Genomic DNA, 27216 nt, shown 5'->3' with positions numbered 1-27216 from the left:
GGAGGAGAGGGGTGGCCGGTGTCCTTCTTGGTTTATTGTATATAAGTCTGGCCGCGTCATTCATGACGATCTGAAGTCGTTTGATGAGTTTTTTCGGAATACTGAAGTACATGGCGTTGCCATAATCCAGTCGGGCCAGAATTAAAGCTGACACTGCTCTTCTGAGGGTGTCTGCTTTTAGGATGGGAGCTAGTTTACGCAGTTGTCACAGGAGGCCTACACAGGTGCCCACCACCGCCGAGACCTGGGCTGACATAGTGAGATTTGTGTCGATGATTATGCCAAGGCTTTTTACTGCTGTTGCCGGTACTGGGGGGGTTACCTAATTCTGAGGGCCAAAGGAGGTCGCACCAGGGGCTAGATGAAGTTGTGATAGCAAGAACCTCCGTCTTGTCCGGGTTGATCTTTAAGAAATTTGCCGTCATCCAGTTGACGGTAAATTTTTGAATATTCTTCAATTTTTGATCAGCCATAGGGGAATTGCCTATCTGAATGATGATCTGGGTGTCATCAGCATAATTGTATATATTACAATCCATCTGATTCAGAGATGAAATGAGGGGCTGCAGATACGTGTTGAACATCAAGGGGGACAAGGCAGAGCCCTGAGGGACGCCGCATGTAATTTTAGCAGCCTCTGACACCAGGTCATCCAGTTGTACTTTTTGGACCCGTCCACCGAGGAACGAGGTCAGCCAGGCGTGGGCCGTGTCCTTGATGCCAAACTCCCCCAACCGCGACAGAAGGAGGTCATGATTGACCGTATCAAATGCCGCGGAGAGGTCGAGTAGCACCAGGGCACAGGGATCTTTATTATCTGTTTTAAAACGCAGGTCATCTAGCACTGATAGCATGACTAATTCTGTGCTGTTGTGGGCTCTAAACCCAGCTTGGTTGGGTTCGAGTAGTGCGTTACTCTCGAGGTGGTGCGAGAGGGCGGACAGCACATGATGTTCCAGTATTTTAGCTAAAAAAGGCAGTTGAGATATGGGCCTGTAATTCTTTAGAATCTTGGTGTCAGCACCGGCCTTTTTTAGCAGGGGGATCAGTCTCGCCTCCTTAAGAATGGAGGGGACTAGTCCCGAGGTAAGGGAACCATTTAGGAGCGATAAAATGTCCTCCTCCAGACCTGGCCATGCTTGTTTAAATATCTGAGGGGGGCAAGGGTCCGCCGGAGAACCTGATTTAACTTGGTTCATCACTTTTGTCAAGGAATCCTTGGTAAGTAGGGGTAGGGAGGTTAAAGGCTCAGTGATTGTGGGGGGGAGAGTTAGCGGAGTTACCGAGCAGTCAAATCTAGGGGTGCTTTCGATTTCTATCAGGAGGTCATATATCTTTGAAGTAAAGAAGGATTGAAATTTATGGCAGTCTTCTTGCGTAAAAGAAGGCAGTTGTTCCTTCTTTTTCCTCAGTTCAGTAAGTACTTGGAAAATTTCCTTCTGGGGGTTAGGTGCTGTGGCAATTCTGCTCTCGTAGAACTCACTTTTTCTAGTTCTAATGGCTTGTTTATACAAGGCGAGTTTTTCCTTATATAGAGTTTGGCAGTTAAGATCATACCCCTTTCGCCAGGCTCTCTCGCACTGTCGCAGGGCCCGTTTTAGGAGTCTCAAATCGTCATTGAACCAAGGGGCGCCTTTGCCTTTTTCCCTGATTTTTATCTTACGTGCTGGGGCTACCACCTCTATCGCAGATTCCAATTTTTGCGATAGCTTTTGACGGGCCTTCTCTAAGTCATCTTCAGGTAGTCTGTTTAGGTGGGAAGGTTGCTGTAAAGTTGATAGCAAAGTATCCGGATTAATGGAGTTCCATCTTCTCACTACCCGCCATTTGTCGGATGAGATGCTTTCTTGTCTCGGAAAAGCTAAGCTACCCTGTAAAAGGTAGTGATCCGACCAAATGCAGGGCAATGAAGTGACTGGGCACAGGGCAGGAACAGAGGTCCATATCAGGTCCAAAGTATGGCCCTTCATGTGTGTTGGGCCTGTCACAATCTGGGTTAATTCTAGTGAGGTCATTGCGTCTTCGAGCTGTTTGGACATAATGTCTCTAATGGGCTCCTCCCAGTGGAGGTTAAAATCGCCCATCACCACGAGACCCTCATATCTCGTACGGAGGTCGTGGATCAGACCCAAGAAAGGTTCAAGAAATGTTGGGGGAGTTTTAGGCGGGCGATATACGATGATTATCGTGAGGCAATTGGTGGGAGAGCAGAGCTTGACGCCTAGGATGTCTGCTCCCTCAATGCATTCAGCACAGATAGTTTCTGCTTTAAAGACATTTTTATATAGCAGCGCTACTCCCGCCCCTTTTCTGCCATCTTTTCTGTTATGAGAGATAGCACCAAAGTTGGGTGGGAGGGCGGCCACTAGGTCGGGCGTAGAAGAGTCATCCAGCCATGTCTCCGTGACTCCTAGTATATCTGTGTTCCCCTCCTGGAGCAGGGAGAATACTTCCAGATTGTGTTTTTGTGTGTTCAGCAAACTGACCCTCAATGACGTTACCGTTCGTCTCCTTCTTCTCTGATCGAGTTTTTTTTGGGCTGGTTCAGCTGCGGGCTTCAGTATGTTCTCCCGCTTCAGAATCTGCTGTGTATGTTGGCTAATGGAGTAGGTAGCGCTATTAAGCACAATTAGGTTTTCCTTGGAATAAAACGGCACTGAGCCAAGGGTCATGGCCCCTGGTCCCGGCCGGGCGCGGACGGGCGCAGACGGGCTTGCCTTTGGCGCGCCTTTGGCGCCCCGCCGGCGCCCCCGCTGCGCCCGTCCGCTGCGCTGCCTGTATGAGGGTTCCATTTTATGCACACGAGGGCGGTAGGGTGGGCGTGGCTAAGCGCTTGCTTCCTAGCCCCCCAGCCTTCTCCTCACCTAAGATGGCCGCCGCTAGTAGTCCTACCTCGAGGTCAGTGACCAGGGAGCAGGGATAGCTTAAGGTTGGAAAAGCAGGTAGTTTTTGAAGAAGAGCAGGTCCCGGCTTTCCGCTCAGGACACTGCAGAAAAGAGCGTTTAGGCAGAGGGTAGGTGCTGTGCAAAGTAGCAAAAATCACAGTGCAAAACACGCAAGTATATTAAAAATGCAACAGGTATTTTTAAAATTGTTAAAAGGAACAAACGCTTTCGCGCACAAACGTAGCACTCACTCGCAATCAGTGAGGAGAATGAAGAGATCGGTTCTTTTATGCACACGAGGGCGGGAGGGTGGGCGTGGCAAGCGCTTGCTTCCTAGCCCCCCAGCCTTCTCCTCACCTAAGATGGCCGCCACTAGTAGTCCTACCTCGAGGTCAGTGACCAGGGAGCAGGGATAGCTTAAGGTTGGAAAAGCAGGTAGTTTTTGAAGAAGAGCAGGTCCCGGCTTTCCGCCTCAGGACACTGCAGAAAAGAGCGTTTAGGCAGAGGGTAGGTGCTGTGCAAAGTATCAAAAATCACAGTGCAAAATACGCAAGTATATTAAAAATGCAACAGGTATTTTTAAAATTGTTAAAAGGAACAAACGCTTTCGCGCACAAACGTAGCACTCACTCGCAATCAGTGATCCTTGTCTCTCTCAGATTCAACCACTCTTTAACCAATCTGGAAATACCAGACTCCATGCAATGTGGGAAATGCTTAAGAGTGCGTTGTAGCGCCGTGTCCAAAGACACCCTGTATCTAGGTGTCAGCTTTATAAATGCGCTTGCAGACTCATCACCATTTTAAAGTAGCTAGTTTCATTTTTAAGAGGGGAGGGATTATTCTGTGCTCCCTTCTCAGGAGGATAGATTTTGTAGTCTCTCCTTATTGGGGGGTGGCAGAGTAAGTTCCTTGCAGGAGTCCTGTGGGTATGTACAAGCAGGCTTACTCTTGGGGGATAGAAGGCCTGTCTTTCTTTAACTGTGTCACACAGGAAAGCTAGGAGTCCCCGTAATAGCCGGAATCTAGTCTGGCAAGTATAAGGTTGCAGTGACCTCCTGCAGGAGAAAATCAGGTTTTGGATAACTCTTAAGGAGTGAGGTATTAGTTTTAGTTTTGTTGAACACTGGTTCCCCTCGGGAGGGATGAAAATTCCTCAGTGAATCCTTATTGTTGGTGGGGTCCTGAGTTTTGTTCATATAGGAAGAGTTGAAACGTTGTCTCTCTGCTTTCTGGATGGACTATCGCCTCTTCAGGAGGGGGTTCTCTTGGGAACGTTTGTTTCTGTGAGTATGAAGATTTCTTTAAGAGTTTTCCCCTACCAAAAAATGAACTTTCCCCTCCGGTTTCCGCCTGTGAAAAGCTGTGGTTGTTGTTACTCGGCGGTAGGTTTCACAAAGGTTCCTGTTTTTTTAATAAAATAAGTTTCCTGTTTATTGGTGTACCTTTCCTGGCAGGGGTAGTCTGAATATCTCCTCTTTTTCTTGATATATCCTTTTTCCTGGGAAAGTGTCTTATTTTTTCCTTCAATGCTCTTAACGACGCCAACTTACTACTAGTTGTTTCTTTCCGGTATAAACTGCTGTACTCGTGGCTGACTTTCGCCACTCTCTCTCCACGCTTCTCCAGCGTCCTAATGTTTTCTTGACATCCAGAGTCTCGCACTCAACACTTTCAGCGGTCTCTTTGCCCGGTGCCCTCTCTCCTGATTCCCGGTGAATGAATCCCTCCTTCGCACTCCACGTGAGGCTTTTTTTCACGCTTCTTCACGTTGTCCCGCGCCGTCCGCCTCCCCTCCTGCCATGCCGAAAGAGCGAACTAAACCTACAGACAGAGTGAATGAGCACCCGCGGACCTGGATGTCATTCTCTTTTAATTGCCTTGTTTGCTTGATGCATATCCACACTGATGCGTACAGCCCCTTCATTGTCCTTTTTGGGTTACCACTATGATAGAAACCTATGGCGTTGGACCAGTAGAAAGCTTAATGATATCATGTTTGAGTAATGATTCAAGTTTTTTTTCAGCAGTTTTCCGCAATTCATGCAATTCATCTGTGTCTTTGAGCAACAGGATGGACATCCTCATTAATGTGTAATTGTACTGTCATAGTCTTGAGTTTTTCTCAGCCATGAAACAACAAAAGGAACTGATTTACTATTTCGTGAGGAGCATTCATGTTATAGGTCACTGATATCAGTCTCATATCAGCAGCTGTGCTGAAGCTGAATATACAGGCACTTGACGCCATTACTTGAAGTACATGAATGGGTGCCTGTATTTTTGGTTTCTTGTTTTTCTTGGTTGCTACAAATGAACCTTGACTTTTTAATGGCATTGATGCAGCCCATGTATACACTTTAGTTTTCGAAGGTGTAAGGTATGGCAATGGAGATAGTTCATTGTATTTCTCCCCAGGTATAATGCTTGTTGATGCACCACTGTTGATAACAAAAGGTATTAAGCAGCCATTTACCTTTTAGTGCAATCTTCGGACAATGTTTGAATGACTATGTTGCTTTTTCATGTTGACTTTTCTTTGACTTGCATTTTCCTTCACATGCGGCTAGTCCAACATCCACACGTTTTTGTGTAGTAAACATCAACATTGCACAACTATCTTCTTCACTTTCACTTGATAATAATATTGAAGAACTTTTTGACAATGATTTAGATGTGGATCAACTTTGTTTGGTGTTGTTTTCCTCAACTGGTGTTGTTGCTTGGCCTTATGGGTGTGCTTTAAACCTACACTTCTGGAACGTTTGAGCGCCAATATTGTCTTCACGCCATGACACAATTACGTTTTCATTCACCTTTCAAACCGTTATGAAAATGGTTCTCCTTCCCACAGCCTTTGCAACTCTATCTAAAGGTGGGACATTTACTTTTGTGTGGGAACGAAAATCCACATCTGACACACAACTTATTTTTCCTTGGAGACAATTCTGTGTCCTTCTGCCTTGTGCTTTTGCTTACTTTTCAAGTTCATGACTGAATCACTCTGAACTCCTCTGACCTGCATGTCGGCAGTTTGTCGATAAGCATGCTCTTCAGCTCTGGCATCCATGAGAACTTGCTCCAGACTAAGAGTTTCTCTTAGCATTTGTCGTCTGAATGAGTCTGACAGGCATACGTCAATAATCCTGAGACGTATATCTTCCTCATCATTAAATTCATTGAAATTACAGTGTTTGATGAGTCTATCCAAAAAATTGTCAATGGTTTCACCAACCTTTTGTTGTTCTTGACTGAAAATATACCTTTCGTAATATAAATTTGACATTGGATTGAACTTGAGATTCAAAGCGTCTTTGATTTGAAAGTATGTAACTTCATCAGCTCGTGGCATTTTCCTTATGACTTCTCATACACCTTCACCAGTAAGATTCTTAAAGTATTTGATAATCTTCTTGTTATCTGCTTCTTCAAACGCATCAATAAAATCCACAAATGACTCATCAAATGTCTCAGTCCACGTAGTCCATCTAATGCCAATATTCTGCTTTTGGTGGGATCGAATGGTGGCGGTGATTTCACAAAGTCGTTGACATTATAACCATTTATGGGATTGGCTGACACTGAAAGTGGAGTTCTCTCTGATACTTTCTGCCGCTTCATCCATGCCATTTCTAAGACCCTATGCTGTGCTGGCCTCTGGGTCATCTTGGAAAGTCTATGGAACTGTGACTCCCCTTTCGTCTCCATTGGATACCCTCACTTTTCTGGAAACGTTTGGAGTTGTTCTGAGCTGCTACCCAGCAGCTTTGGTGGTGTTCCACTTAAGGTATTGGCCAGCTCAGTAAGCACAACCCAGAGCACTTCTTCTTGGCCCACTTCACCCAAAGCTGTGGTATGGTGACTCTCTTTAATTGGTTCTGTTAAGCAGATGACTGTACCTTGTATCTGAATCGCTTTGCTTTTAGGTGTATGTTTGTACTGGTGGACACGTGGTTGATCTCTGCCTCGCAGCGCTTCTGACCGCAGCATTATCTTGCAATTTGCTGTCACTATTTGCTGCTCTTTCAAAACCTGGTAGTGTCCACCTTTAACATTATCACTCCATATGATGTATAGCTTTAGGTTGCGCAGTAACACAGTACCTCTATATACAGACTTACCAGCAGTTTCTTGGCCAATGATGTGTAGACTTCTCAGTGAAGCTTTTGTTATCTTCAAATACTTCACACTAGCTGGAGTTGAGCTTTGACTCCTCATACACCAAACGTCGATTCTGCACTTCAGCTGAGGTACACATGGTATGCCTGAGCAGTTTGCTGGACCACGGCAAATATATTCAATATTCAATAAAGGAGCAAAGGGAGAAGCTAGAGTTTATAGTCACCAGAACCCCAATATTTGATCACCCCGATTTTTCCCAAAATAATTTGTCTCCAGTGTCTCCAGTTGGTCTAGTAGTTAGATACTACACTTTTCATCAGGAAATCACAATCTTGCAGCCTTAAACAGAATAAAATATTGGAACCTTAAACAACTGAGTTCTAGATCATGTGGTTCTATTTCGGCCTTTCCTTCTTTTGAATTGAAACAAACATTTTATTAAAGCGAGACAGGGTTGGTGCGGATGCTGGTGCTGAAGGAACGCAGGGGTATACCATGCCTACAATAATATTTCCTTATCTGACTATTGCTCTACAATCGCTCATGTTCTCATTCAGGGAAGAGAGATTTGTCAGTTAAGCGAAATTGCATTTAAAATGGCTATAATGCTTCCTGTTTATTCCACTAAGGCATCCACAAAATTTTACTTTCACTTAAGAGTCCTTCCGGCTTCTGCGCTCGTCATTTGTTGTCAGCAGGGCCGGACTGGCCGTAGCGGGCACCAGGCGTTTCCCCGGTGGGCCGCTAGGGTGGGGGCCGATTTTGGGCCTCTGAGGGCCATTTGCTTTACATGGCTGTTTTTGCAGCATAGCTGCAAAATGGACACCAGTAACAAAATCGTCCAAAACCGTCCCTGACAAACATTTCTGCCGCTCCCAGGGGGACGGCCGAACTCTTTGCCAGGGCCAGTTTTGGTTCCGAGTCCGGCCCTGGTTGTCACGGGGACATTTTAGTCTTTACTTACACTTCTGTAAAGCAGAAAATAACTTGAAACGATTCAGCTTCACTCTTACATTCCTGTGTACTGGATGCCATGTGAAATTGAGCTCAATCTGGGGTTCTGTAAAAGCAGCTGTGAATATGTAGAGAAAAGCTGCAGTTTCAGTCTCCGATCATCATGGTGACAGCATCAGCAAACACCCAAGGTGATCATATCTCTTAGCGATTCCCATAAATTGTAACAGGCTAAACGCTTTAGGAAGTACGTTTTCCTGATATTTGCATTTTTACAGTACTCTCCCTTAATGCCTAATTTCACCATAAAAGTTAACTTAAAGCAGGTGGAACTTGAGCTCAAGCATGAAAGCCAGCCATTGCTCGGGGTGGGGAGAGTTTGCGTTCAGCTTTTTAAAAAGCATTTTCTCTCACTTTTAAATGTCTTCGTTTCTCCTATAAAGAGGTTTGACATCCTTCCAACCGTTGAACGTTTGTTACAAATTGTTTTTAATAAATCTCTGCACTCTGCTTTCAAATGTCTCTACCTGTCTGCCTCATTCATTTTTTCATTTTGATTTTGTTTTAAGGGTCGTGGTACAGTCATTTAGAAGAATAATGTCAGATTGGAGAATATTAGAGAGGTTGCGATGAATGGCCCTTCTGTTCTGTTAGGTTGGGGACATATGTGTTTATTTTTGTTCTGTTTCTTTTTTTATAATGCTGTACAGACTACTGATTACAATTTGCTTTTAAATGTATGCTTTATTTTGTACTTTTTCCTCTTGTCTTTATTTCTCCTTTACTATTCTGCTACTAACTGCCTATATCAAGCTATATCAATCTGTGTTGTGAAACAGCACATGAGGCCGATCATCTTGGCTATAAATGGTTCCGGTAGGAGAAAAAGGTGTTTGTGTTAATTCTTCTCCCTACTGCACTGCCTCACTGCTTTTATGTCTTCTGTCTTGTTTCCAATGTCCTGTTGCATAGCTGAGGTGCCAATTCCCTTGACGTGACTTTCCTTTTGCATCTGCTGGTTATACTCTGTTATATGTGCCCAGGCACACAGTGTGACTTCACTATAGGAACCCAAGACACATTCGCAGAAAACAATATGGCAGGCTTCCCACCCTAACTGATTGTTGGAAATAAAAGAAAAACGAAAGCTCACATGTACACTTCTATAAAATCGTTGAGCACAAGGTACTCTCAGGCACAACCCTGCAACAGTTTTTGTTTTCGTTTTAAGGTCTGGAGTATATGAAAGTGCAAGCTGTCTGCTTGTGAAAAATCTATTGTGAATTTACAGTGGGCTTAGAGCCCATTCATTGCTTGCCACTGCTTGGCTTTATTGTACTCTCATTTACTTGCTTTTAATCCATTGCATTGCAATGCTCACTTTTTGAAAACTATACTTCTCTTTTTTTATCAACTCCATGGGGGTACATGTATTTCCAGCTACCTCCCGTGTGTACTTCTGGCATCTTCCTGTGAACCAGCCTGGACTGGACCAATTTGAGCTTCAGGATGCAAAAATAGGAAAAGGCGATTTTGGCCCACTAAAAATCATGGGGCATATTACCAAGCAATAGCGATAATTATCGCTATGCATGGTTAGCGGGTAAAATTATATCGCCAAGCACCGAGGATTTTTACAGCTGAGATACCTTGATATTATCAAGGTTTATCTCAAAAGCGGTAAAAATCCTGCGAAATGCATGAATATCGCTGAAAAATCAGCGATATTCATGCATTATCATGACAATGCTCTTAGCAATGTTATCCACCTTCCATTGGATAACATGGCTAAGAACTGCTTTTGGCAGGCATCAGCTTTTGGAGATATTCGCGCTTAGCGCGAATATTTCCAAAAGTAGATAATAGGAGATAGCGATGTTAGCGACTGTTTCCAGTCGCTAACATCTTGGCACGCCCACTTTGCATGTCATTAGCGATAATTATCGCTGACATGCAAAGTGGGCCCCAAGATGATCGCTATCTCCTTAAAGCTGTCGCTAACTGGTGTTAGCGACAGCTAGGTAATAGGGCGATAAAATTATCGCCGCTTTAGCGGAAAAAAATCCCGCTAAAGCGTTGATAAGGCCCTTGGTAATATGCCCCCTTGTTTCTATGAACTGTTATAGCGCATTATGCATTTACAACGCCAATCGCTCCAAGTTTCACAAATGTCTGACCGATTGCATTGCAAATGTTTGTTTAATAGACTGATTAGGCTATCTCTCCTTGCATGAGCTTTATTATGCAAATATTTACACATGGGCTGTCACATTGAATCAGGTAGAAAATACTTTTGTTCATTATTTAGATTCAGTTCCTGATAATTCATTTTGCAACCCAGTTTGATCTGTTTTATATTTTCATTATTAGGAACATTGTTTTGTGGATCTCTCAACTCACTCAAAAAAGTCTGCAATTAATCCATAAAGAAACAGTTTACATTGTTTGAATGATCATTTACGAAAAATGTCCTCTTAATTTTCCTTGAAGCAAAGCACTATGCTTTGTCATTTGGTCAGCATACTTGTTACCTAGTGGACCAAATCCTTCCCAGCATTATGTGCGTGACACCTTATAACTGCCACTTCTTTTCGTTTCTAAATTGAGTCAAACTAATCCAATATGTACATGCTGCTTTTAATTGGAGCACCTGAAGATGTCACAAATCCTCTTTGTGACCAGAGTGTACTATAATCATGCACAACACCAAAACCATACTGTCTATCTGTATAAACTGTCACATTCAAATTCTCTGACAAGCAGCAGGCTCTCATTAGAGCAATTAATTCTGCTACCTGTGCTCAACTTACATTTAGTAAGGACGATGCCTCCAATGTTTCTGAAATAGAACACACTGCATTAGCAGCTCTAATATGGACCTTCTCAGACAGGAACCATCAACAATCAGTGCCAAATCTGAGTTGGCCTTGGCTTTATGCAATACTCAATCACCTCAATACAGTCATGCTCCAATTCATCATCAACAATATTTTTCCTGCATTCATATTTGTCTGAAATGGGAAGCAGTGTTGCTGGGTTCAGGATATTGAATCTTTGAATTGAAATGTTCTCTGTACCAAGTATCACTTGTTCATAACGTGCCAACCGGCTATTGGTAATGTGCCCTGTTTATGTTCTTGTTAAAGGAATTTTAACAGAGTGGGGAACATAGACATTTAAAGTACTGTCCTTCTTTTTGCTATACTGCTAGACAAACTGCTGCAACCGATGTTAGACTTCCTAAAAAACTTGGATCCAACATGCCTGAAAGATAAGCAATTAGATACATTAGCCTTTGTGTTTCTGAGCAAGTATTAAACGTGCACACCCATCTTTTTCAGGCAAAACAAGTAAAAAATCGAATTATAGTCCGTCATCCTAAGTGCGGGAGCATGACACAAACTCTCTTCCAGTCTCTTCAATGATCCAAGGCACTCGTCATCAAATGGTACCAGATCTTGAACATCATTACCTGTCAGCCTTACTAATGGCTTTGCGATCTGGGAAATTTTGAATCAACGGAGGACAGCAACCAACAATTCCCAGAACATCCAACTGGTTGGTTGGGGGATTCAATTTAAAAATTGCTTAAAAGAGACTTTTCATACACGTTTTCAATATGGTGTCTGGGATTGATAACTTCCTTTGTACAGTACTGCATTTTTGTTTAGGAAACTTCAATCTCATTTTCCGCCAAATGATTCACAATGCAATTTTATCAAGTTTGCAATCTTCTTTCTTTTTAGATGTCAACAAAAGATCACCTATCTACTGGATGAGGGCTGAATTACATAGCAATCTTAAACTTTCAAAAGCCGTTTTAAGAATTTGGGAGAAATTTGAAGGGTTCTCCATTTACACTTGTGGAATCCTAAACCACACAAGAACTTCATTCAAAAGTCGAAATGCCTAGAGGACCTGTGAATCCTCATGCAGTGGTATTGGAATGAACACTTGGTACAAGTAGATCACTGTGTGCCATTCAGCATCGGCTGAAATTTGGAACAGAATTAACTGCTGGATTCGGTACCAAAGTATTTTTCGGAGATCCTGAACAATTCTCCTTTTGTACTTGGTGTCTTAATTTTCATTACAGGAGAATTGCATGGACTGCCAAGGACCTCTAGAAGGATTCCCTATGCAATAATTTTCTCAATCAATGGTTTTATTCCCTCTTCAGCTTCCTTAGTTAGTCTGTATTGTCTGGAGAATATTGCATCTGGTTTCATCTTTCTATTCACTGGCTCGGCTGTTTTAATCAATCTAATTTCTTTCCCTGAAAAAATCCCATACCTCCTCCCAGGCATTGGGTCTTAAATCTGGAGGGAGGTCTTCCTTTGTAAGAACTGGGTACATCTCAACCCTGGAGTCCTCTGCACTAATTTCAAAGAGTGAAAAATAATCTTGTGTTTCTACTGCAACACCATCAGGTGACCAGTAAATAAGTAAATAACACAATTCATCTTGTAAAGAAGATCCCTTCCAAGCAAGTTTACTGGGCTTGAATCGCATAGAATAAATTGATACTCTTCCGTATTTGCCCTATTTTGACTGGTACATCACACTTGATTAACAATTTGTTTATTGCTGATCCATACAACTTGGACTTCTCTCCCTGAGAGGAGTAGGCTTGGAACTTCCAAAGAAGGAACTTAAATCAAAAATGAAATGGGATGGCCATTGAATTATCCATCAATTTTATGTGCAACTTTGATTAGTAATTTGAAGTAAGTAATCCTCATCCCCTCTTGGGGACAGTCATTGTAAACTTGTGCCTGCCATCTCATCATTGATGGCAACCCTAATTGTTTAGCATTTTATTTCTCATGTTTTGTTGTATTACTGGAGCTGAAGTTATTGGCACTTGAAACATTTTCTGACTGCTTGTTCTGCATATGTGACATTACAGTATTTCACTGCACCTGCTTATTTTGTTGTATATTGTCCTTAATCCTGTCTGGATTCTGTGTACATTCCATTCAATCCATTTTTCACAAAATGCTTATTTGAACACATCTGACCCCTTTCAAATTGCTTTTTCTGAGCAATCATCAATTTCTCGTTTAGCTTTTCCGGTTTCTTTTCAAGATACTAACTATTGCTTTTAGCCAGTTTCAAAATATCATCAACTCCCTTTGTTGACCAAGATAATTCACTTTGCTGAATGTTATTTCTAATCGCTGATCTCAGCCCATTCACGAAAACAGAAAAGAAACCTCTAACAACATCTTTCAATGGATTTTCTACTATGCTATGCTTTTTGAACACCAGCATCAACCTCTCATAATAGGAATGCACTGACTCTTTATGCTCCTGTCTTGTCCTCATAATCTTTTCCCAGTATATATCCCTTGGTAGAATGTGTTTCTTCAAGTACTCAAACACTGCCTTGTATTTTTCAGCCACATGTGTTAATGGTGTATTGCTAAGACCCTGTCTAGGTGGCTCCTGTTTTGGCCTGCCTGCAGCCATCTTACACTCCAGCCACAAATCTCCTGGAACAACAATTTCAAATAATGAATTCAAATCTATCTACAGCATTTGAGAAAGTTGTATCAATTTATAGACCTCATCATTCCATTTTGTCAGGTATTCTTTCAATGTTGGAAAGTTATGCCTAAAAGCAAACAAATCTGCCCTCGCCCAAGGGACATGCCCCAAATTCCCTCCATGCATTTCTCATAAAGGAAACTTGCCCACTTTAATTTTTTCTCACTCCTGAATAACTTGTTATACTTTTTCCCATTTTCGCTTCACTGTTCTTCGTCTTTTTCCAATTTACTTTTCCCTTTTTCTTGATATATCATTAAATCACTTAAGTTTCAAGTTTTTATCAATCAAATCTTTAATATGGGCTCTCAATGTAGTGGGAACCATCTCCTTGATTTCATCAAGTATTAAGTCCATTTTGTAATTTCGCTAGACATTCTTCATTTTACTTATGTCAACATCTAATTCAGTAGCCAATTTTAAATTACCATGAGCTTTATGGACACACCTAGCTGCTTCTTTGACCAAGTATCTCATCTCACTAGCTGTATATGTGAGTGGTCTGTTCAAATCCACATTACCCTGAAGTATCTCTCCAAATTCTTAAGTCTTAAGGATCCCAATGCAGATCTCCATCAGAGGTGGCTCCATCACCATTGCCTCTAAAGTAGTGCGCTCTGTCCCACTTGTACTAGGCATTGCCATTGTGTTTTGAACTTCTGTAGGGGTACTTGACACAACTCCAGTAAGAGCTTGCACCACTGCCGTGTCTCCCCCTCCATCAACCCCAACAGTAGTCTGGGTTGGTTCTGCCAGCCTGTCTGTGTGCAGAGGAGGACTTAAAATGAGTAACTCATTAAATAGTTTGTCATCATCATCATCTGGTTCCCATTCTCTTTCGATTTCTCTATTTTGACTGGAACACTATAGCAGGAAATGTTTTAACACTTTTCAGTTTGTTCTCTTCATTGTCTAGTCTGGCCTCTAACCAGCCCCTGAAGGAATTCTTCATAGATCTACCTTTCGTCTATCTCTCTCTCTGAGCTGCCACTCACAGTGCAGTTTCTCAGTGAACAGAGAAACAAATACAGAACCACAATAAACCTTTAGAAATTAAGAAACCTCTTGTCTGTGTACCCTAGAAGAGAAAATAAACCAGTATTTCATAAGACAAAATACTCGCAACAGTGGGAACTCAATTTCAAGTGAATGAAGACAACAGTACCAGAAAACAAGATTGAATCTGAAACAGCCTACAAAGTTCTCACTAGGCAAACGTCTGACCAGCAGAATTCTATCCCTGAGTTAATGTATTACACCCTGCGCACTCCGGGAAAGCACAGTAACTCAAATGAATCTCTCAAACCTGAAAAAAGAAATCAGTTATTACGGGTCCCCACAGATGTTTAAAAAGTGCCTAGCTCCACACACCACAATACAAAGTAATAATATCTTGGAATTCGTATTTTTGTCAAAATCATATAACCAACTAAATTTTCCCCTATAAACAAAACAGCATCAAATGGGTTCACAAGTACCCATAATACATCAAAATAGTAATCAGCCCACCAATTGAAGTCACAATCATCATCTCATAATCAAACAGCTCACCATAAAAACAGAAATCCATGATCACAAAACCCATAAACTCCTGAATTTAAGTTCTTCCTATTTATACTTACACTCTAGTTTATTCAGGACTGCACAGCAACACAGCTTGTCACCCAACAGAAGGATCTAGCACTGGGAAGTTGACAAAACTCCTTTCTCCGTCGTTCTAGGCACCTACAGCCAAGATTTCATTAAAAGTCATTTGGGACCCTTTGAAAAGGAGATGCTCTAATACTAACCATTCTCTGTAACTTTGTGGGGCCCGAACCCCAATAATCACTTGAACCCCAATATTTGATCGCCCTGATTGTTATAGAAATAATTTGTCTTCAGTGCCCTCAGTTGATCTAGTGTTTAGAGACTACACTCCTCATCAAGAAAACACAATTTAGCAGAGTTAAGCTGAATAAAATATTGAAAATATAACCAGCTGAGTTCTAGATTAAAAATAGGACAAAAAGTGAATGTATCACAAAATAGACAAAACGCAGTACAGAGTAAAATGCATGAAATATCACAAATCCTCAACTGCAGAAGTACAGATAAATGCAAAACCATAAAACTTAATAATCCTTAGTTAGGCAGAATCTAAGTACAAATTCCAGGTGTCAAACTCATAATAAGTACTGACAGCATCCAACTAGCAAAGTTAATGGCAAAAATGAACTGAGTCTTGGAGGAAAATAAAAAGTCACCCACAAAGAAAATAGCAAAAGAAAAAAATCCCTGTGAGAGGCAGAAACCCGAAGGTTTTATAGACAAATCACTCAAGCTATTAATAAATTCTGCAAATTCAGGATGTTATGATCTTTGTTAGAGTCACATTGGCAAATAAGAAAGAACAACTTTAATATCCTAAAACTTTAATATTCACCCATTTCTTAAAGTAAGATAAATCTTCCACATGCTCTTTCAAAACCTGTACACTGGAGATGTACAAAAAAACACAACATTTCTTAAACAATGGCTCATAGAGTTAGAACACATTCACTAACACTTCCAGCGGAAGTCCTTGAAAATGATACTTTGAGTATACGATGAAAGCATAATTCACAATACGTTTTCTAACAATGTTGTACACTGCTAATGCATGAACGTCATCCAATTGTTGCTCCGTGGAAATAAGGGGAGAGATGGTTTTTGCAGCAGCACGCTGATTGAGAGGAGGAATGAGCCGGAGCAAGTTGAGTAGGACATTAGAAACGACATCCATTTTAAAAATAGTGGCATATTGCACAAAAAGTGGCAAAACTATTCCTAACATTATTTACATTTCTAAGTGACCTAGTTAACTCGTTCCAAGAGCAAAATCACGAGTTCATGGGTTACAACTCTATGCATCATTAAAAATACTAATTATAAAAAAACACAATATTTGCACAGATTGCATATTTGTGAAAATGCTACAACGCCTATGAATACAATACCCTCAACTGTGCCAAATATACATATTGTAAGTCATCTCCGAGTTGCTTGGCCTTACAAAGTACAATGGCTATGGTTACTAAACTTCTCCTATGTAACTTTCAGGTATGTTTATGATATATAGTTGCAGGAGCTATTAAGCAATATAGACTGATATGGATTTCACAGAATCTACTGCACATCAAGTATTACTATCCCAGTTAATGGTATGATTGTATTGAGCTCAGTGGGATAGAAGGCAATATGAGCCTTCCAGAATTTGAAGATGTAACCTTCAAGTTGCACACAGTTGTCACAATCAAGCAGCCATAAACCAGGGTGTGAACCCACTGAGCTGTCCTGTGGGAGACTTCTAGATGCTTTCCAAGAGTAATTTGTTATACTGATGACTTTAGAAAGGAGTGACTCTTTTTTTTGTTAATGGTAAAATCAATGTAAGCTTTCCAGGGGAGTAGCTTTATAGGTACTGGGATTAAAGATCTGCTTTGTGGATCATGGGTATTTGGGTGTGGGATGTAGGGTTGCACCCCCACAATATATCTAATGGATTCCTTCAAGAGTGTTTGGAGTGTCTTCTTTTTAGAGACGCCCTGACTTGCGTTGTAGAGGAGAGAGTGAAATGTTTACCAAATGCTTACCAGTTCCACCTACAGGTTTCTGATCAGGTTGGATTCCTTTAAATTTACCAAATAAATGACATCATGGATGTGGAAGTGGGGGTTTAGTGAAAGAGGAAATGGAAACATTTTCCAAAGGAGAAAAAAATAAATATATCAAATGCAAACACCCTTGTTGACACTGTGTTTAATTGTGCATATGTAGATATTTAGGAATATGAGTAATGCTGCGATCATCATTTTTTGGGGAATTTCTCGAAAATCATAAACTTACTCTGCACTTATTATTATTATTATTTTTTTTTTTGAAGACCTTTATTGTACATGCATAGGAATACACAATGTAGGGCCTACAACCCCCAGGGCTGGCCGCAGCGGTAAAACAATCAATATAGAATATACTGAGCACACGGCCTTAGAGCCGACAACCCAGGGGGTCCGGCAGCGGATGGAAATATCGTGGTGCATGATGGTAAGAATGTAAATATACGACATGACTTAGGTCTAAGATTTTCCTCTTTTTTAAAACAAATAACAAACCCCACAATAAAAATAAAACCACGGTAATCATGTTCAGTTCCTCAAAGGCGACAAAATAACTGTCTACTCTGCACTTATGATTAATCCAATAGAAGTAAAGTGACATTTTCTATGAATCACTGCTTTCTAGTAAAACATTGTGCATCATGAACCTTCAATCTTTTCTGTCCACCCTTAAAACCAATGCTGCATACCAACTCACCCAGAACCTGCAACGTAATGTAGCTCCACTCATATTGGCCGGCATTCTTCACTTTGCAGATGTACTGCCCAGCGTCGCTTGGCTGCAGTGCCTGGATTTGCAAAGATGCGTCTCCAGCCAGGTAGTTGGAAGCAAATGAGATGCGGCCTCTCATGTTCTCGATAAGGTTATCGTATATTATCCCTCCACTGTATGTTATCACCTAAGGGTCAGAAGGATCTTCCATTAGTTCAAAAATCATCCATTTACATGTTCTAGAAACGTTCTTTCAATGGCAGTTATCAGTCCATTTGCCAACTACAAAAGTCTGCAGTTACACATACATGCCAATCATGTCTGCAAATAAATATACCAGTCTGCTAATGAACAGGCTGGACAGATATCACCTGCATGCTTACATAATTTTAAGTGCAAACCAACCAAAGGTCATTACTGTGCCTTTTTTAAATAATCATATAGAGAAAAGCAGCTTGATAAATCTGTTTTATAATTTAAAGTACATATCTATTGTCAGTTTTTTTAGCTACTCCACTGAAGTGGAGCTACTGACCGTTTTACTAATCCCATATTTTTGGGCCAGCATAGCAAATCATAGATTTAAAATATAAACCACAATAGGCTATACATTAATTGTTGGATGTGTGGTGAAAGTGCTAGGTTTGATACTTCGCCATTCCACTTCATTTGGTCCATGCATCATTGTTCAACTATGTATTTATAGAATGTGAATGCCAAGGGTATCTTGTAGTAATCACTTCTTGAACAGTGTAATCCAGCAGCAATTTAAAATATGGGAAAAAGTGGTCAAAACTCTAGTGTTGTTTATGGTATTGCAGTGATTGGACATCCTTGAGTTACAGTGTTTCCCAACAAACGTTCAATACATACATTCACCTTGCACGAGTATTCTGGGAAAAGTTAAGTCAAAGGAAGTTAAACATGTTTCTTGAACATGATAGTATGTGAATAACCCCTGAAGGCTGTTGCAAAGCCCCTTGTGCACAGCAATCAATCTGGACTCGTCAGTACAAACAGGTAGCTTCTTTATTCATGGATCAAGATACACTTAAGAGCATCAGCTGCAGTTGCAGGTTACAAATATCTAGGTCAGGTTACCCCACCAGGAGCATGGGACGTCCCTGCTCAGCCTCTGATCTTAGCTTGTGTAACAGTCATATCAACACTCCAAGTGATAAAGCAGCATTCCATGGAGCTTCATACACCTAGTGGTGCAGGGACACATAGAACACACGGAAAGTAAGACACACTGCATCTCCCTCATTCAGAAACACATGAAACTAAAAATAGGAGCCTAAACAATGTATTTTGCAGAAACACATTGAAAAGACGTTTGAACCATAGTGAACTACATAGAGAGCAGTACACTCAAAAGCATACAGTCATAACAACATGACAAGACCTGTATCATGTAAATTCCACTTGGGAACTTAACACATTACCTATCACTCAACCAGGCACAAACTATCAAATTAATCACAAAATGGTTATCTTACAACCCTCGTTCATCCCAAAACAACAGTGCACCACATGAATTTACCAATGGGTCTTTTTCAACCCATTCTCATCCTAAAGCAGCTGGTCATCTCATGAATTTAGCAACGGGTGTCTCAACCCACACTCATCCCAAAACAGCAGGGCACCTCATGAATTTAGCAACAGGTCTCTTTCAAACCAGGCACAACAAAAGGGTTGTAGGATGCTAACTTTTGCACTGAGAAGAAGGTAGGAAAATCTGATTGCAAACATTTGGAGCTTTGAGAAGGTTTTTCAACAGTTCAGAAATAAGAGACTTTTGGAGTGATGAGAATTTTGAATGTACCATTCTCAGGCACAAGGGCTTTTCCAGAAGCAAAAGAAAGTCAGGGCAAATGCCATTTTTTGATGGAGATGTGTTTATCCTGCCTTTCCTTACACTACAATTTCTTTTCAAAAAGGGCATTTTTCATATGTGATAAAAAAATCTCAACTTTTTACATCGCAACATTTGAGAAAACAACTGGTATTCTGACTTGACCCCTGTGATACCAGTGAGTAGAAGACTCTGCCCCTTTCGTTGCCTCAATGTTAATACCTTAGCTGAATGTTTGAAATATAACACTTACCATTTATATTTTGCTTTACAGTGTGCAAACTCTGTAAATAGCAAATATATACTCATAGATTATAACACCATGAATAGTAATTAAGATATGCATTGAATGTTCATGGCGGTTTAAGAACTTCATCATGCAAGAGAGGTTAGAACCATCCTTCATCAACCTGACTAAACATGACAAAATAAGGGCTCGTTTAGACAATAAGGATATCAAGGGTAACCAGAGTATGCCTTGCTCAATAGACAGCTTAACTGTTGTGGTGTTAACCCTACCCAATCTGTAATTACAAAATAATGTTATTCCACCACACTTTTCAAGGTAGTTCAAGGGAATGTCCCCATTTAGATGTGATATGTTGTAAAAAAAAAAAAAAAAAACATCAACAAGTTTTCATTTAATGTATGAATCAGACATAATATCAAACAAACGACCTAGACACATGTTATGTAAGGATAAGGGAAACGTGAAATTAAGGATCTCATAAATCTTAGGCAAAAACCTTGTCCAAAAATTAAGTACATAGGGACACTGAAATACCATAATAAACAGGGCACCAGACTTCAAAGAACACGACCAACACTTACTAACGATTAGTAGTGTATTCTTAAATAAAGCAACAGGAATCAAAAGTAACCTTTTGTATAAAAAAATAAGTCCCGCCTAGTGTTATCAGACCAAAGTTTGACTGGATTTTAGACCTTATCATTCCACTATTTGATAGACCAATTACATTCAAGTCTTCTTCTAACACTGGGCAGTCCTAAGAATATGTAAACCATAGCGGTTCTTGTTGTAACAATAACTTGGTTGAAGATATTAGTGTCCCCCTCAAGTCTGTTTCTAAATTAGCGTCCATAAGTAAACAGGTACACCAATTAAAATCAGATTAACATACTGACCAATAAAGGAATAAGGTATGTTGTATTTCTATATAACTTGATTAATGATTTCTTCTCCAATTCCCTGCAAATACCACTAGATTTCCACTTGCGGCAGTTAACTATTCTATTATGAATCATAATCTTTTGATTATACCATAATGTAGAAATCTTAAATTCTAGATCTAAGTAAAATATATGCATTAAATCGGATCTTAACAAGTAACAGACATTCCTAATAAATGGTGGATGGAAAAACATTGCGTGTCTGAGATGCATGAACATTTCATTAAATGAAAATCAAAAGTATGTTAGTTTTCGATATTCATCCAATAAGGTTGACTGGAAGATGACAAAAACTCAAGAATAGCAAAGCTGTGGTACATAATTGTAGCTAAACAACTAAATCAACGTTTCAATACATTCAGTATTCCAGTCTTTCAGAAATCAGCTAACAGCATTCACTTATTTTTTCAATACTCAGATACCTGGCACTCTGGCACATACAGTGGCATAGCTAGTTTGCCATGGGCCCAAGTACAAGCATAGTAACTGGGCCCCCTCACTAGCATGCCATCTTACTCTGCCAGCTGCCTCCAACATTCCTCAACCTCCTTTGACAGAGTTTGCATCTACCATATCAAAACCCACTATCACTCTCATTAACACACTATTGTATTTGAATGAATGAATGACTGACATTTAATATAGTGCATGCTACTCAACAAGAGTGTCCCGGCGCTGATGGAACAAATGGAAGGACTCTAAAGCAAACTCATTTTTGAAAAGCCAAGTTTTAAGATGTTTCTTGAAAATTACTAAACCATTAGTGGCTCTTAAAGTAGCAGGAAGTCTGTTCCATGCTTGAGCGCCCAGCAACCCGAAAAACCTGCCCCCCCATGCGGGCCAAGCGCACTTTAGGAATGCAAAATAGACTGGAGGAGGAAGACCTTAAGGTTCCTCCTGGAGTGTCGCGATTTATGCGTTTATTGAGGTGCTGGCTCCTAAGCCATGAAGGGCTTTGAAAAATATTACTAGGGTTTTGAACATAATCCTTTCCTTCATTCACAGCCAATGTAGGGTATTAAGGATGGGAGCCCTATGACATCTAGGTCTAGGTCTAAGGATCGCCCTAGCTGCAGCATTTTGCACCACTTGCAATCGCTGGATTTTGAAAGGAGACATATACAAACTGAAGAGGGTAGGGCTGAGAATCGAGCCCTTGGGTTCTCCTACCTTCATGCTAGGTATGGGGGAAGACAAAGGAGGTATCCATATTTCCTGAGATCTATCGTTCACGAAGGAAGTCAACCAGGCCAGAGCCGTCCCCCCCATACTCAAGTTCCTCAATCTGTCAAGGAGTCTTTCATGAGGGACCATGTTGAATGCAGCCAACAGGTCAAGTAATATCAGGACAGCTCCAACTCCCTGCTCCAGTTTTACCTTTATGTGCTCTGTCACTTCCAACAGGGCAGACTCAGTACTATAATTTGCCCTGAAGCCAGATTGGGACATATGAAGCAGATTATGACTTTCTGCATCTTCAGTGGTAATTCTGTTAACGTGTTTCTCTAACACTTTAAAGAGGGCTGGTAGTAGGGAAATAGGTCTATAGTTAACTAGGTCATTCTGATATGCTGATGTTTGTTTAGGAGGGGTATGATTTTGGCCTGCTTCCAGATATGCGTCACTTTGCCAGTGGAGAGGGACAGATTCAGCACTTGTTAATTGTAGGATTGATGGTGGGTGCTAGATATGCCAATAGGTTTGCAGGGCAGACATCTATTGATGAGCCAGATTTTAAGCCCTTGAGGTAAGTTAGTGACTCTCTCAATTGTATGTCAGGGAACTCCAATAAGGCAGGGGACTGCAACGGACCAGACATTTTGTTCAGAGGGTGGTAAAAGACCTGGTCCTCCTCAGTGACTTTATCGAAAGACTTTAGATTGCAGTAACCTTGCTATGAAGGGTCAGGGGCACCAGCTTGGCCCAATCTGCTGAATGCGGGGATTCTTTCTTAACTGCCTTAGGGAAAGTGAAGGTCTTCACAATATTAAAAATGTCCTTTCCCTTATTGTGGCCAGTTTTAATCTTAACCTGCAAATAGCTCTTCTTGGCCTCCTTCACCTGAGAGCAATAGGATTTTAAGGCAGCCTTGTAAGTCTTCCTGTCTACAGGTATGTAGGATTTTTGCCATTTCATTTCCAGGCCTCTACACTTGCTTTTACTGGGTTCTTAGGGAATCATTAAACCATGGAGTGGAGGGGCTAGTCCTCTTAGAAGTACGAGAGGTCATAGCGGAGGTGTCAATGTTTGTCCTAAGCCAGGATTCAAGAGTGAGGGCATCACTTTCCAGGATCCTGGATAGTGTCAGGACGGAAAGTTCAAGAGCCTTCGCCAGCACAGGAAGAGATATTTGTGGAGGGCTCTAAAGTTATATTGCATCCTAATCTCTTTTGAAAGATGATCTATACTTAAACTAGGTATGTTAAAATTAATAAGGAGATGATCAGACCAAGTGATGGGGGATGGAGGGTCCACCACCAGTTCAGTATTGCAAAAGATTTGGTCAAGAATGTGACCCATCCGTGGACTCAACTGAGACAGACACTTTGTTTGTATAACTGCCATTTATGTCACTGTGATGTGTCATCAATGGTGCATTATGTATTCATGCTTTGTTTGAAGTTTGTTTTAGTCTTCAAAAATGAAATAAAAATATTCACTTAAAAAAAGAGTGTGACCCATGTTATTTGTGGGAACAAAGATAAATGGGGACAGATTACAGGCCAGCGTACTTTCCGACAGGGGATAACTGAAGGATCCAGTGGCTTATCCATACGTAGATTAAAATCTTCCAAAAGGAGGAACGAATAGTTTCTTACCTGTCGGTGTAGTTTTGCAGCTTGAAGAATTTTCTGGATTCACTATGCTGTGCATTATTCCGCCATCTAGTGGTTGGGTCCGGAATTGTAGTATTTATTTATTTTTTTTGTTGCTGTTGGTGTACGTCGACGACGTAGTACCATTTGGTGCCCTTCTGTGATGTCGACAGACTTCCTCCGGAAGCCCCACCTTTGGTAGCAATCTTCGGATTCTTTTGTTTTTTTTCTCTTTTTCTATTTTTCCTCCTTATGGTTCTCTTCCTTGGCGGAGGAGGGTGGGTTCGCTAGTGAATCCAGAAAATTCTTCAAACTGCAAAACTACACCGACAGATAAGAAACTATTTGTTTTGCAGCGTGAATCTTTTCTGGATTCACTATGCTGTGCATAGACTTTGTAGTGATTTGCTAGTCTTGTGGTGGCTGGGTGGAAGATGAACTTTGGTTTGTAAATAGATGCTGTAAGACCCTTTGTCCTACTTGTGCTTCGTTGTTCATTTGAATGTCTCCACAGTAATGTTTTGTGAATGTGTGTACCGAAGACCATGTTGCAGCCATGCAAATGTCTTGAATTGGAGTGTTAGCAAGAAATGCAATTGGTGCTCCTCTCTTTCTTGTTGAATGCACCTGTGGCGATTCTTGTAAAGTTTGTCCTGCTTGCTTCTGCCACAGTTGTATGGCTTGTGCTACCCATCTTGCAATTGTGTTTTTGGTTACTGGTCTTCCCAGAAAACGTGTTGCTAAGGATACAAATAACTGTTTTGTTTTTCTGTATTCTTTTGTTTTTTCCACGTAACACAGGACTGCTCTTCTTGCGTCAAGTGTGTGTGAAGCTCTTTCCCCTTTGTCCTTTGGATTTTGAAAGAAACTTGGAATCTGTATACTTTGATTAATGTGGAATTTTGATACCACCTTTGGCATGAATTGTGGATCTGTCCTCATGAAAATTCTGTTACTTTGTATTTGAAAGAAGGGTTCCTGTAGTGTTAGTGCCTGTAGTTCGCTAAATCTACGTAGTGATGTTATTGGCACTAAAAATGCTGTCTTTATTGTAAGCATTTGCAGCGTTGCTTTGTGCAGTGGTTTAAAAGGTGCCTTCATTAATTGTGCTAGAACAATGTTTAGATTCAATGCTGGTGCTGGTACCATTTTTGGTGGTGCAATTCTTTTTGCCCCTTCCAGGAACCGTTTGACCACCTGTGAGGTGAAGAAACTCTTCCCTGTTTCCCCTATTGTGTACGCGACAATTTCTGCTAAGTGTACTTTTATTGATGTAAAGCATAATTTACTTTGTAGTAAATGTGTGAGGTATTTCAGCACTGTTCTTTCTTTTGTGATCCTTGATGACAGATATTTTTTACGGCATTGTGTGTATCTTTTCCATTTTGCTGTATAACATTTTCTTGTTGTCGGTTTTCTAGCTTCTCTTAGAACAGCCATTGTGCCTTCGGGTAGTTTGACATGTGCAAATTCTAAGTCTTCAGGAGCCATGCTGCTAGGCCTAAGCTCTCTGGTTCTGGGTAAAGAACTTTCCTGTCTTGCATTGTTAGCAAATCCTTTCTTCTTGGGATTTTGTGCATTTTCCCCTGCAAAATTTCCATTTGTTCAGAGAACCATGTCTGTCTGGCCCATTGTGGTGCTACGAGAATCATTGTCATCTCGCTGATTTTGCATTTGCTGATTACCTTGTTCAGTTATGGTATTGGGGCAAAAGCGTACACAAATATCCTGGACCATTCTACTAATAGCGTATTCCCCAGGGACTGGTTGCACGGTCGCCTGGATGCGCAGTTTTGGCATTTTGCATTCTGGGGTGTTGCAAATAGGTCTATCTGTGGAGTTCCCCATTTTTTTTAACATTTTCTGCACTTCTGTTTGGTTCAAATCCCACTCGTGGGATGCTGCTGTTTGTCTGCTCAGTCTGTCTGCTTCTAGATTGTCCTTCCATGGTAGGTGTATTGCTAACATATCTATTCCTTTTCGGATTGCCTATCTCCACATCTGCTGTGCTAGATCCGAGAGTGCTACAGGGTGAGTCCCTCCTTGTTTGTTTATGTAAAACATAGTTGCAGTGTTGTCTGTTTGTATCAACACCTTTTTCCCGTATAGCTTTTTCTGAATGGCTTTTAAGGTTAAGGACACTGTTTTTAGTTCCAAGATATTGATGTGCTTCACTGCATCTTGTGGTGACCACAATCCCCTTATTTTGAGATTGTCCATGTGAGCTCCCCATCCTATTAGGGATGTATCTGTTGTTATGGTCACTGTTGGTGTTGGAGGTGTGAAAGGTCTCCCCTGTGCTATATTTGCTCTGTTCCACCATGCCATCTCTTGATGAGCCTCGTTAGTGACAACCACTAGATCCTCCTTACTCCCTGTAGCTTGAGACCATTGTGTTTGTAGACGGATATTGGGAACTAAGTGAATGCATGAGGCCATCATTCCGAGTAATTTCCCCACTGTCCTCACTGTCAGATGATGTCTCCTTTAGCAAAGCGTTGGGGAAGGCTTTCCCTAATACAGTGTTTATTTCTGCAAAGCAAATGAACACCAATTTACAGTTCCTCCAACATACCACTCCAGTAGGAGGCAGACTAACATTTTTCCAAAAAAGGTGGAAAGAAATAACCACAGACAAGTGGGTTCTAAACATAATACAATGTGGTTACTGTATAGAACTAGCGAAACGGAGCAGGCGTTACTGTGGTCGCTTTGATGATCCAGCGGCAGGCACAGGTTACAGACTGGGTGCTGATCCTTTTGAGCGTATTTGTTATGTTATGTTATGTTATGTTATGCGTTTTTATTAGGCGCACAGATGCTCCAGCCAAGGAGGCATTTTGTGGTGGCATTTTGTCCCTTACCGCACCCAGGGAGTACCCTGTATGCAAATTATCCAGTCGTCGTAGATTTTAAGATGAAAATGTAAGACTCCGCTCTACCCGTTTTTCCCATGATTTTTCTCTCCAATCTCAGGATCTTCTCCGTATCAATCCAGACCCAATGGCGGACAAAAAGAATCTGAAGATGGCTACCAAAGGTGGGGCTTCAGGAGGAAGTCTGTCGATGTCACAGAAGGACACCAAATGGTACTAGGCAGTCAGCGCCTACCAACAGCAAAAAAAAAAAAATAATACTACAATTCCGGACCCAACCACTAGATGGCGGAATAATGCACAGCATAGTGAATCCAGAAAAGATTCATGCTGCAAAACTGGTTGTATCTGAGGGCAAGGTGGGATAATAACTTCATTGAGTGTAGTGATAAAATTGCCAGGCGACCCCTGAGGCCGATACAACAGGATTCCGGCTATGCATTGTCGAGACGATAAGCTACAACAAAAGCCCAACCATTCTGCCCCCTCATTAGAGTCTAATAGGAGATAAATGCAGTCTAGCTCTTGTTAAAAAATAATAGCAATGCCACCTCCTTTCCCGTTCAGCTGATCTTTCCTCAGAATTGTATATCTAGTGGGTAAAGCCGAGGCGACAG

The 27216-nt window shown here is 41.2% G+C and overlaps 1 protein-coding gene across 1 annotated transcript in view; it reads right to left on the bottom strand.

The window, feature by feature from the left end:
- Nucleotides 1–27216, bottom strand: part of CLMP (CXADR like cell adhesion molecule) — a 452262-nt gene that overhangs the window by 110275 nt on the left and 314771 nt on the right. Inside the window, exon 3 of the mRNA XM_086956962.1 lies at nt 17847–18048. Within this exon, the coding sequence (XP_086813088.1) occupies nt 17847–18048 (202 nt within the window). The remainder of the gene's footprint in view (nt 1–17846; nt 18049–27216) is intronic.

This window comes from Lissotriton vulgaris, chromosome 2_1 (genome assembly GCF_964263255.1).
Source record: "Lissotriton vulgaris chromosome 2_1, aLisVul1.2, whole genome shotgun sequence".
NCBI lineage: Eukaryota > Metazoa > Chordata > Amphibia > Caudata > Salamandridae > Lissotriton > Lissotriton vulgaris.
Note: the sequence above shows the minus strand (reverse complement) of the source record. Positions and strands in the feature narration are given on the sequence as shown.